A 13,371-nucleotide genomic window follows, 5' to 3' on the forward strand; every position below is an offset into this window, starting at 1 on the left:
GGATTTCAAGTCCGACATCTTAACCACTCCACCATAACTTCTAATACACTGTCCAATGTTCATATCAGAGCACTATTCAGCTGGAAGACATGCGAAAGGCAATTCCATATTTGCTGCATGCAACTATACGCTCCTTGCATAGAAAAAAATGTTCCTTACAGACACATGTGCACAATGTAATATTCTATAAGGTAGTGTTTAACTGCAAGGGGTGTGAATGTGGGTGGAAAAGGGGAGTGGAGTGGGTATGCCTCCCAACATAGGAACTGCCGCTGCTGGGTCAGACCAGTGGTCCATCGTGCCCAGCTATCCGCTCACGTGGCGGCCCTCAGGTCAAAGACCAGTGCTCTAAATGAGTCCTGCCTCACCTGCGTACGTTCGTTTAGCAGGAACTTGTCCAACTTTGTCTTGAATCCCTGGAGGGTGTTTTCCCCTATAACAGACATATGCACTTTGCATGGTGCACTTAGGTACACCCATTTACATCTGCCAATGGCCCAGTATAAATGTAATGCCTAAATTTAAGTATTATGCTAGTATTCTATGATGGCATCTTAGTGTATTCTCTAAATAACCACTTAATTTACATAATGTACATGCGCAAAAGGGCTATGCATATGTGAAAATGCTTGAGTACCTGATTGTAAACTGTTTAAATAACCTTGATAGGCAGTATATAAATACCTAATAAAATCAAATAAATTTTAAAAGATGGGTGAAGCTAGGGCAGATCATTTGTGTATAAGCTACAAAATACTGAAAATTATGGGGGCGGTATCTGCAGCATTTAGGTACCAACATTCACTGACTACCACATTTCAAAATTGTCCCTTCTAACTATGCTGTGTCACATGGTCAACATACAGTGGTACCTCGGTTTACGAGTGCACCGGTTTGCGAGTGTTTTGCAAGTCGAGCAAAACATTTGCAAAATCGATGCCTCGGACACCGAGCATGGCTCGATTTACGAGCACCCCCCCGCAATCCGGCACTCCTTCCCCCCGTCTCGAACCGGCACCCCCTGCCACGATCAGACCCCCCCGCCACGATTGGGCACTCCCCCCCCGACACGATCCGACATCCCCCCCAACACAATTGGGCACCCCCCCGCCGCTTCTTACCCTCATCTGGGTACTCTTGAAGATCGGCCTCCTCGTCAGCTGGGCCTTGAGCATCTGAGCATGCTCAAGGCCTACGAGTTCACGTTCTGAACGTGAACGTGAACTCGCAGGCCTTGAGCATGCTCAGATGCTCAAGGCCCAGCAGACGAGGAGGCCGATCTTCAAGAGTGCCCAAATGAGGATATGAAGCGGCGGGGGGGTGCCCAATCGTGTCGGGGGGGGGGGTCGGATCGTGGCGGGGGGGGGTGCCGGTTCGAGGCAGGGGGGGGTGCCGGATCGCAGGGGGGGGCCTTTGAGGGGAGCAATGCCGGTTCTCGGGGGGGAAACGCATCAAAGCGAGTTTCCATTATTTCCTATGGGGAAACTCGCTTTGATAAACGAGCATTTTGGATTACGAGCATGCTCCTGGAACGGATTATACTCGTAATCCAAGGTATTACTGTATTTTCATTTGAATTTGGGAACAACCCCAAATCTGAGGCCTATCTGCCATATTTTTTGGCAAATTATTATTATTAGTTTTTAATGTACTGCCTATCAATGGAGATTGTCTATGTGGTTTACATTCAGGTACTCAAGCATTTTTCCCCATCTGTCCCACTGGGCTCACTATGTATCTAATGGTGTCAGGTAAAAAGCGCGCCGGGACAAAGGCGCGCCCTGCCAATTGAGCGCAATGCGGAGGCGCGCGCCGCTCAAAATTAATGTTTTTAGGGCGCCGACTGAGGGGGTGTGGGGGGGGAACCCCCCCTCTTTACTTAATAGACATCACGCCGCGTTGTGGGGGGTTTGGGGGGTTGTAACCCCCCACATTTTACTGAAAACTTCACTTTTCCCTGTTTTTAGGGAAAAAGTTAAGTTTACAGTAAAATGTGGAGGGTTACAACCCCCCAAACCCCCCCATAACGCCGGCGCGATGTCTATTAAGTAAAGTGTGGGGGGTTCCCCAACAAAACCCCCTGTCGGAGCCCCTAAAAACAGTAATTTTGAGCGGCGCGCGCCTCCGCGCTGCACTCAATTGTCTGGGTGCGCCTTTGTCTTTCGCGCCGTTGTCTATGAACCGTATCTAATGACTTGGGGCAATGGAGGATTGAGCGACTTGCCCAGGGTCGCAAGGAGCAGTGCAGGACTTGAACCCACAACCTCAGGATGCTGAGGCTGTAGCTTTAACCACTAGGCCACTCCTCCTCCTACAAGATGAAACATTCACAGATGTGTTTTCATTGTACAGCTGGCCCTTGCTCCTCGTTTTTCCTGAGTCTTGTAACTTTTCAAAGAGGAAGAGGAGGAGATGGCAAAGACTCTTTTTCTGATTTCTTGTTGGAGGGACTGGGCAGTTTCAAGAGGGGCTCCATCCTTATTTTTTTAAATTTGATTAATTTTCTATACCACTCTCCCACGGGAACTCAGAATGGTTTACATTAATTTATTCAGGAACTCATTTTCCCCTCTCTGTCCCAGTGAACTCACAATCTATCTATCTATCTAATGTACCTGGGGTAATGAGCAGAGTAAATGATTTGGTCAGGGTCACATGAATCAGCATAGGTTTGAACCCAGAACCTCAGGGTGCTGAGGCTGTAGCTTTAACCACTGTGCCACTCTAGAAATCAGAGTGTTGAAAAAGTGAGCTAAATAGAGGACAATCAAGCTATTGTGACATCACTGATGAGGTTGGTGGAATGAGGCATTGTGATGTCACAATACCAGCTCTGGTGATCAGAGGCTGAAGCTTTTCACACTATTTATTTATTCAATTTTCTATACTGTTCTTCCAGGGTAGCTCAAAACAGTTTACATGAATTTATTCAGGTACTCAAGCATTTTTTTCCTGTCTGTCCCGAGAGGCTCACAATCTATCTAATGTACCTGGGGCAATGGGGGAATTAGGTGACTTGCCCAAGGTCACAAGAAGCAGCATAGGTTTGAACCCACAACCCCAGGGTGCTGAGGTTTTAACCACTGTGCCACACCCTCCCCCTTTAGGTTCAAATTTGTCCTAAACCCAATGCTCACCATGCTTCACAGTTATCAGAGGAATGTCATACAGGTTAAGTCCAAGTTTTGTGTACAGATATGAAGACAATTGGATTTGTTAACCAAAATTTGCCTAGTGTTTGAAAATCTCTGTCACCACACTCCATTTGAAATTTGATGGATACAGTACCTTTCCCATCCCATAACTAATATCGTCCTCTTTAGCACCAGGATCTGGGAGATTTCTGCTGATTGGTTTCTGCCTGCGTTTAGCTTATGGTGACAATGCCCATTGAAATCCCAAATCTTGAACAAAAAAGAAAGCAAAAAAAACCATTCAAAAGTTTTCCAAACAAGGATATCAGTTTGCTAAACAGAATGCAACGATGGCTCCTAACAGAGGGTTAGATAGTCAGGATCAGAAGTCATGTTCACTCTGGCTATAATCTATAGAAATAAAACATGAAACAAAACCAAAGGAATAGAGGTAACATCTTTTTTATTAGACAAACTTAATGCATTGTTTGATGAGCTTTCTGAGATAATCTTTCTTCTTCCGATCAGAAATAAGCAAATATGCATGCGCTTAATTCTGAAGAAGGGTTACCTTCAAAAGCTAATTCAACAATGCACGACGATCCTCTTTCACTCAGCCACGGTAGACGTTTCTACCGCTGCCCGGGGCGCTAAATGCTCCGACACTCATAGGAATTCTATGAGCGTCGGAGCAACGTCGGAGCGTTTGTTTTGTTTTAAATCTATTGAGTATCTCAAATAGTGGACTAGCACGGCTAACGCACCATTTCATCGACTATAATCTGGACTTGTGAATGCAAGTTGTAAACTTGTTACTTATACCTCAAAGAACTGTGCACAGAACATATCAAGGTTATGAGCAGAACCTCACCCCCCCTCCCATGAAGTCAACGAAACAGATCATAATGGTTTTAAAAACTACTTTTGCATAACCTGCGTTTGGTGAAGTTATTTCCATTGGCCTCTCCCTGCAGCCTCCCTTCCCACCCTCCCACCTCCGACACACACAACCCACTTATTTTGATCTCTCCACCTCCATCCGTAAACAGCTCTCTCCCTTTTCATTCTGCTGCTGCCGTTTCTTCTCCACCACCCCCTCAATTATTTCTTTATTACATTACATTACAGATTTCTATTCCGCCATTACCTTTCAGTTCAAAGCGGATTACAAAAAGAGTTATGGAAGAAGGGTTACAACGTTAGATCAGAGAAGGTTTCCAAGAGAGGGAAAAGTAGGATCTGGAGTTAGGGAGGGGATGGTAAGAGGGGGGTTTATGTCACTTCCATTCACTTGTTTGTCTTCCACTGCCTCTTTGGTAAACACTATGCAGAACACTTTACTGAAGTCCATTACTTACAAAAAAATATGCATAGTCCTACATTGACAATATTCAGTTTTTACTGTGGTATACTCCGTGATTTCTGGTTTGATCACGGTCAGGGCCGGATTTTCCTATAGGCTAACTAGGCTTCAGCCTAGGGCCTCAAGATCAAGAGGGGCCTACATTCAAATTGTTAGCAAAATTAAAATTACACTATTCTATAAACAGTGAACACTAAAACACTGAACTATATATGGTGCTGAGAATAAATGTCCAAATAAGTGTTCTCGACTTTTTTTTATTTGTTATCCGTTAGAGAATGACACGGGGAAAAAATCTGTCCCCGTCACCGCCCCGTCACCGGCCCACCATCCTCTGCACCGCCCCGTCACCGCCGATCCCTTCACCGCCCCGTCACCGTCACCGCCATCCCTTTCACCGCCCCGTCACCGCCACTGCCATCCCATTCACTGCCCCGTCACCGTCCCCGCTGCATCCATATAAGCCTTTTTCCTTTCACTCCCTCCTTCCAATTTGAGCCGGGAACACTAGCGATCGCACGGTCCCCGCGGCCACTACCTGCCTGCCCGGTCGATCCTGGTGTTTGGCCGGCTCTCTCCCTTCTCCTCACCTTGGTTTGTGGGTTTTCTTTTTCGGCAACCTGCGCGCTTTCCCAGGGAGCCGCACACGCGCGGCTGCTCAGTGTTCGATCTTCTGCTCTGCTGCAACTTCCTGTTTCCGGTTGCGTCAGAGAAGAAGATCGAGGCTGAGCAGCGGCGGGTGTGCGCGGCTCTCTGGTAGCGTGCGGGTCGCCGAGGAGGAGGATCTGCGGACTGGGGTGAGGAGAGGGGAGAGAGCTGGCTGGACACTGGAATCAATTGGGCGGGCGGGTGTGAGCTGCGGGGACCGCGCGATCCTTCATGCCTCACTGCGGGGGACAAGACCATTCACCGCCCCGCGGGCGGTGAATGGCCTTGTCCCCGTCGCCGCAGCGACTGCTAGTTTTCTTCCCCGTTTTCGGCGGGTGACCCGCGGCTAAAATGCGGTGGCCGCGGGTAAACCGCCACCGTGTCATTCTCTATTATCCGTGTCACATTTTTTTATAAAGGTTAGTACCAATAACAACATGTTTCATTTAATATATTGATATATATTACAGTAATGATGTATTTTATTATCTCTCATGTAATTTACAAACTTAAAAATGGGAGGTGAAAGGGCCTCATAAGTGGAATAGCCTAGGGCCTCTTTTCATCTAAATCCGGCCCTAATCACGGCTTTACAGTTTTCAAGTACCTTCTGTACATATAACATTCATCGACAGTGGCTTTTCCAGCACGGCAGATTTAATGAAGAGAGAGATGGAAGGAACAGAGTAAATTGTGTCCCCCATACCTTAACTGTTCCATCTGTGCCACCAGTTAAAAGCCTGGTCTCTGTGGCATCCAGAGCCATAGCACTGATCTCAGCATCACCATGGCAACCAGTAAATTGTTTGAGCTTCTGCCCAGTATCAATCATCCAGAAAGTGACTGTGGATCCAGTGTCTGAGCTAATTACCTGCAAAGAGAGAAGGGGGTGTAGCGATGGGTGAATCATCTAAATGGCTGCCAAACTAAACTCAGGTTTTCAACGCTCTGCATATTTGATTTTATAGATTGTGATCATGCAAATTTTAACACATTGCATGCAAACTTTATTTGGTATTTTTAATATATGTTTCTCTGTTCATAATTTGCTTTGATTATGCTGGATTTGATGAAACAAGATTATCTTAAGTATTCATTTATACTAAGTGGGGCTTAAAAAAGGTTTGGATAATTTCCTAAAAGAAATCCTCAGTAGAGAATGACACGGGGACAAATTTCTCTCCGTCCCCGCGGGAACTCATTTTCCCGCCCCTAACCCCGCAAATTCTTTTCCTGTCCCTGCCCCATTCCTGCAAGCTCCGTCCTCACCTGCTCAAGCCTCATTTTAAAATCCTAAGTAGCAACATTCTAGAGCTCAGATGTGATGTCATAACGCCTCATTCCACCAATGCTTAAGAGCCAAACTCATCAGTGATGTCACAATGGCTTGATTGTCCTATACATGGCTCACATAAGAATTGCTGTACTGGGACAGACCAAAGGTCCATCAAGCCCAGCATCCTGTTTCCAACAGTGGCCGTCCCAAGTACCTAGCTAGATCCCAAGTAGTAAAACAGATTTTATGCTGCTTATCCTAGAAATAAGCATCAGATTTCCTCAAGCCACTCAATAACGGCCAAAGGGCTAGAGAATGACACGGGGACAAATTTGTCCCCATCCTTGCAGGAACTCAATTCATTGTCCTGTCCCCGTACGTTTTGTCACTGTCCCTGCCCCATTCCTGTAAGCTCTGCCTTAACCTTACAAGCCTTGAACACTTATGATTTTAAAGTGCTTGAGGCTTCTGCAGATGAGGACGGAGCTTAGGCATTGGTGGAATGAGGCATTATGACATCAGAATCTGAGCTCTAGAATGTTGCTACTTAGGATTTTAAAGTGTTTGAGGCTTGTGCAGATGAGGACGGAGCTTAGGTATTGGTGGAATGAGGCATTATGACATCACAATCTGAGCTCTAGAATGTTGCTACTTAGGATTTTAAAGTGTTTGAGGCTTGTGCAGATGAGGACGGAGCTTGCAGGAATGGGGCAGGAACAGGAAAAGAACTTGTGGGGACGTGATGTGAAAATGAGTTCCCACTGGGACGGGAAAAAATTTGTCCCCGTGTCGTTCTCTACTTTGCATCGCTCACTCATTCTGAATTAGTCTCAGAAGTATCTCTGGCATTTTCCCTTGCATAATAGTTATGACTTTTTTTTTTTATTGAGATGAAAGGAAATGATCTGTGATCTTAGAGGCTCCAAATCTATCATTACAGTGCCGTGGAGGCAAGCATTGCAAAGACTATAAATAACATTCCAGTTCAAATGATTGTACACGGGCCTACCTCAGGGTGCCACCCCTGTACAATACAATGACACAGTGGATCATTACTAATTGCATTTCCTGCATTCTTCAAACCTACACTTTGGTACAAGGAGAGATTATAAAGATGAAGTTTCCAGTGAGGTTTGATTAAGGGCTACATTCACTAACCTGCCCAATCGGGCCCAATCCGGGCAAGTCCGATGAATTCACAAAACTGCAACATGCAGATGAGGGCGATCGGAGGAACGGCCCCATCTGCCGGCACGGATCGCTCTATAGCAATCCCCATGCTGGTCCTCCGGCCCGGAACTTTTTTTTACAGCCCATAGTTTTAACCCACTTTAAGCCTGCGGGTTAAAACCACGGGCTTACACTGCGGGGAAGGGTGGGAGAGTCGAGGCAGGCAGGCAGGCAATGAGGAAAGCTTGGTGCAGGCAGGCAGCTCGGGGCAGGCAGGCAGCTTGGCGCAGGCAGGCGATCAGGGCAGCGTCGGGGCAGACAGGCAGCTTGGGGCAAGCAGGCAGATCGGGTAAGCAGGAGATTGGAGCTGACAGAGCGGCAGAAGGCAGAAGGGCTTCAGCGACTGGTCCTCAGCGGTCGCTTTTTGGGTTGATCGGCCAGCACAGTCGAATCGGCAAATTTGTTTAGTGTATCGCATTCCTGCCTACTTTGCATGCAGTTCCCCTCATTTGGAATCGGATCGCAAAACAGGTTAGTGAATACTGCAGGAGGGAAATCGGGTCGCAAAGGGCTCGCAAACCGATCGGTACACGATCGGTTTGCTTAGTGAATCTAGCACTATATTCGTAGCCATGGACAACATTCCATCCCTGTAGAGTGGGATGTAATCTCTTTCCATAAGCATTAAAAAAATTAAAAAAAAAAAAAAAATAGCAACCATTATATTGAATTGAACGTTAATGGACGCCTACAAGTTCCTTAACTGAACCAAACTTGAAAATGGGTTGGTTTAATTCTGAGGCAGCTTTTGAGGAGCAGGAAAGAGCAGCTGTATTCGAAGCAGAAACAGATATGGATGACCTTGGCCTCTATTTTTTGTGGCCTAAATAAATTGTTAAATTTTCTATTGATGGGAGGGATTCTCCCACTTTGTATAAGTTACTTATTCCTTTTATGAATCTATATTCAAGTATGTTGATAATGCTCGTTTTGTCTATTGTCAAAAACTGATAAATAATTTAAAAAAATAAATAAAATCTGTTTAGTACCTGCTTGAAACTGGAATTGTAGAGAACATAAGTGACTGGTTTTTCATGGCTCGTGACTCTTGTACCCGTCTCCTGCTTCATCTCCAGCAACGTCAGCTGGTTATTAAAGGAGAGAAAAAGGCACCCTTGGGCTTCATGAAAAGACAAGAAAGAATAAAAATCCAACATCTTAGGGAATATGCCAGCAATGCGCTGGATGCACAGTTGATGGTGAATGTCCCAGATCCTTAGCACCTGCATAGTGAGAAAGGATAAATATGGACGTCTCTTTCCACATGGTGCTTTGCATTCAATCTGTTTTTGCTGCTGTTTTGCAGATTCTATGAATATTTAAAAAAACAAAACAAAAAACACACCTCATGGAACCTCTGCATTTTACACACTGAAAACTAGAATTTTTCTCCTTATATAACAGTATTTGCAGTCAGACATTGCTGCCTTTGCAAATAGTGTACCTAGTAAAAGTAAAGTTTTAAGCCATTTATGAAACAGGTAACGTTAATATACTGTCCAATATTGAAGGCAATTTAACCGGCTGCTGGCCAGTTAAATTGCAAGGTCGGAGCTAACTGCTAATATTCAGTTTCCACTAAATATTGCAGTTAGAGCTCCCCATCCGTTTCTGAATACAAGTCAAACTCTTCCCACTGACCTACAAATGCATTCTCTTGGCAGCTCCTCATTATCTCTCTTCACTTATTGCACCCCTCCCCCACCTCTTTCCAGGGCAAGCTCTGCTCAGCTGGTAAGTCCCTCCTATACGTGCTGTTCTTCTCCTCTGCCAACTCCAGACTCCGTCCCTTCTATCTTGCTGGGCCATACGCCTGGACCAAACTGCCAAAATCCCTATGGCGAGTTCCGAGTCGGGCAGTGTTCAAGTCCAAGTCCAAGTTAAAAGGCCAACTCTTTGAGAGTGCTTTCGACTCCTAACTCCTCTCACCATGAGTTCTGCATCCCCAACCCTTTATGTCATGTCTGTCTGTCCAAGATAGATTGGAAGCTCTTCTAAGCAGGGGCCGTCTATAAATGTCAGCCCATCTCTTTGAGAGCGCTTTCGACTCCTAACTCCTCTCACCTTGGGTTCTGCATCCCCAACCCTATATGTCATGTCTGTCTGTCCAAGTTAGATTGGAAGCTCTTCTAAGCAGGGGCCGTCTATAAATGTCAGCCCACCTCTTTGAGAGCGCTTTCGACTCCTAACTCCTCTCACCTTGGGTTCTGCATCCCCGACCCTTTATGTCATGTCTGTCTGTCCAAGTTAGATTGGAAGCTCTTCTAAGCAGGGGACGTCTATAAATGTCAGCCCACCTCTTTGAGAGCGCTTTCGACTCCTAACTCCTCTCACTTTGGGTTCTGCATCCCCAACCCTATATGTCATGTCTGTCTGTTCAAGTTAGATTGGATCTCTTCTAAGCAGGGGCCGTCTATAAATGTCAGCCCACCTCTTTGAGAGCGCTTTCGACTCCTAACTCCTCTCACCTTGGGTTCTGCATCCCCAACCCTTTATGTCATGTCTGTCTGTCCAAGTTAGATTGGAAGCTCTTCTAAGCAGGGGCCGTCTATAAATATCAGCCCACCTCTTTGAGAGCGCTTTCGACTCCTAACTCCTCTCACCTTGGGTTCTGCATCCCCAACCCTATATGTCATATCTGTCTGTCCAAGTTAGATTGGAAGCTCTTCTAAGCAGGGGCCGTCTATAAATGTCAGCCCACCTCTTTGAGAGCGCTTTCGACTCCTAACTCCTCTCACCTTGGGTTCTGCAGGTTTATAGACAACGGCGCAAAAGACAAAAGCGCGCGCCGACAATTGAGCGCAGCGCGCGCCACCATGCCGCTCTAAATTACAGTTTTTAGGGGCTCCGACGAGGAGTTTTGTTGTGGAACCCCCCCAGTTTACTTAAAAGACACAGCGCCGGCGTTATGGGGAGTTTGGGGGGTTGTAACCATCCACATTTTACTGTAAACTGAACTTTTTCCCTAAAAACAGGGAAAAAGTGAAGTTTTCAGTAAAATGTGGGGGGTTACAACCCCCCACACCCCCCACAACGCCCCCATAATTTAGAGTGGCGTGGCGGCGCACGCTGCGCTCAATTGTCTGGGCGCGCCTTTGTCCCGGCGCGCTTTTGACCTGACACCGGTTCTGCATCCCCAACCCTTTATGTCATGTCTGTCTGTCCAAGTTAGATTGTAAGCTCTTCGGAGCAGGGACCATCTATAAATGTCAGCCCACCTCTTTGAGAGCGCTTTCGACTCCTAACTCCTCTCACCTTGGGTTCTGCATCCCCAACCCTATATGTCATGTCTGTCTGTCCAAATTAGATTGTAAGCTCTTCGGAGCAGGGACCATCTATAAATGTCAGCCCACCTCTTTGAGAGCGCTTTCGACTCCTAACTCCTCTCACCTTGGGTTCTGCATCCCCAACCCTATATGTCATGTCTGTCTGTCCAAGTTAGATTGGAAGCTCTTCTAAGCAGGGGCCGTCTATAAATGTCAGCCCATCTCTTTGAGAGCGCTTTCGACTCCTAACTCCTCTCACCTTGGGTTCTGCATCCCCAACCCTATATGTCATGTCTGTCTGTCCAAGTTAGATTGGAAGCTCTTCTAAGCAGGGGCCGTCTATAAATGTCAGCCCACCTCTTTGAGAGCGCTTTCGACTCCTAACTCCTCTCACCTTGGGTTCTGCATCCCCAACCCTATATGTCATGTCTGTCTGTCCAAGTTAGATTGGAAGCTCTTCTAAGCAGGGGCCGTCTATAAATGTCAGCCCACCTCTTTGAGAGCGCTTTCGACTCCTAACTCCTCTCACCTTGGGTTCTGCATCCCCAACCCTATATGTCATGTCTGTCTGTCCAAATTAGATTGTAAGCTCTTCGGAGCAGGGACCATCTATAAATGTCAGCCCACCTCTTTGAGAGCGCTTTCGACTCCTAACTCCTCTCACCTTGGGTTCTGCATCCCCAACCATATATGTCATGTCTGTCTGTCCAAGTTAGATTGTAAGCTCTTCCGAGCAGAGACTGTCGATTAAATGCCAAAACGTACAGCACTGCGTACACCTTTCAGCGCTATAGAAGTCCTAAATAGTGGTAGTAACACAAAGCTGGTTATGTTGGGGCGTTCTGGGGGTAGAGCGAGGACTTGGCCATTTAAATGCTGATATTCAGTACTTAGGTGGCCATAGTGCATAAATGGGACGGCATAAATGTCTGTCCTAGCTTCATATGGTACACTCATGGCTACTTAAATGCTTAATATCAATTTAAGTGGCTATACGTTAGCCAGCTTAAAAATAACTGGATATTCAAAGTCAAAGCCCGCACAGGTTCCAACTTTGAATATCCAGGAAGAGCATGGTCGGCAGATGGCTGAATGTTGACGTCACGGTTGCTATTTTCATGCAAATTTCTCTCATGCATCTTCATTCCCGACAACCCGACTGGCTGGGGACCTTCCAGGAGCAGCTTTGGGAACCACTGAACTATGCTACGTTTGTAGTGTGTGCCAATGATTGCTGCAATAGCTCGGCACGCAGCATTACATTTCCATGTTAAGTGGCAAATGTGAAACGGGGCGCAAACTGAGCAAGGACGGAACCTTACACGAATGGGGGGGGGGGGGGTGCACCCAGAACATTTCCATTTCATGTCGGTTCCAAGAATGCTCACTTTGTCCAAGTTTTTATTTTGCCTTAGGTCATCACAGAAACAATGTCCCTAAGTCTTTCAGAAGGCTGATTGGGCGGTATAAAAATTTTTTAATCAACTTGAAACTTCAGAAAAAAGTGCTCGCTGACAGCATATTAAAAAAAAAATGGGTGACCGTTTTCATTTGCCAAATGAGCGCACATTCCTATTACAGCCAGTGGCGTAGCCAGGGTAGGAGGTGCCTAAGAAGGTAGTGCCCCCCCTCTCCCCCCCACTCCTTCCTTAAGAACATAAGAATTGCCGCTGCTGGATCAGACCAATGGTCCATCCTGCCCAGCAGTCTGCTCACACGGCAGCCCAAAGACCAGTGCTCCAAATGAGTCCAGTCTCATCTCACCAGTTTAGCATGAACTTGTCCAACTTTGTCTTGAAACCCTGGAGGGTGTTTTCCCCTATAACAGCTTCCGGAAGAGCATTCCAGTATTCCACCACTCTCTGGGAGAAGAAGAACTTCCTTACGTTTGTACAGAATCTATCCTCTTTCAACTTTAGAGAGTATCCTCTCGTTTTCCCTACCTTGGAGAGTCTGAACAACCTTTCTTTATCTACTAAGTCTATTCCCTTCAGTATTTTGAATGTTTCGATCAAGTCCCCTTTCAGTCTCCTCTTTTCAAGGGAGAAGAGGCCCAGCTTCTCCAATCTCTCGCTGTATGGCAACTCCTCCAGCCCCTTAACCGTTTTAGTCGCTCTTCTCTGGACCCTTTCGAGTAGTACAGTGTCATTCTTCATGTACGGCAACCAGTGCTAGATGCAGTACTCAAGGTGAGGGCATACCATGGCCCGGTACAGCGGCATGATAACCTTCTCTGATCTGTTAGTGATCCCCTTCTTGATCATTCCTAACATTCTGTTTGCCCTCTTTGCTGCCGTAGCACATTGTGCAGAGGGCTTCATCGACTTGTCGGTCAAAACTCCCAAGTCCCTTTCCTGGGAGGTCTCTCCAAGTACCGCCCCAGACATCCTGCATTCAGGCATGAGATTTTTGTTCCCGACATGCATCACTTTGCACTTATCCACATTGAACCTC

The 13,371-nt window shown here is 46.5% G+C and overlaps 1 protein-coding gene across 6 annotated transcripts in view; it reads right to left on the reverse strand.

Moving 5' to 3' along the window:
- Window positions 1–13,371, reverse strand: part of WDR49 (WD repeat domain 49) — a 93,800-nt gene that overhangs the window by 44,494 nt on the left and 35,935 nt on the right. For all 6 annotated transcript variants that reach the window (XM_033958945.1, XM_033958947.1, XM_033958946.1 and 3 more), the window contains 3 exons: window positions 8,641–8,874; window positions 5,852–6,016; window positions 3,289–3,404 (listed from right to left, as the gene is read on the reverse strand). In XM_033958945.1, the coding sequence (XP_033814836.1) occupies window positions 3,289–3,404; window positions 5,852–6,016; window positions 8,641–8,874 (515 nt within the window). The remainder of the gene's footprint in view (window positions 1–3,288; window positions 3,405–5,851; window positions 6,017–8,640; window positions 8,875–13,371) is intronic.

The sequence above is a fragment of the Geotrypetes seraphini genome, chromosome 9, assembly GCF_902459505.1.
Source record: "Geotrypetes seraphini chromosome 9, aGeoSer1.1, whole genome shotgun sequence".
Lineage (NCBI taxonomy): Eukaryota > Metazoa > Chordata > Amphibia > Gymnophiona > Dermophiidae > Geotrypetes > Geotrypetes seraphini.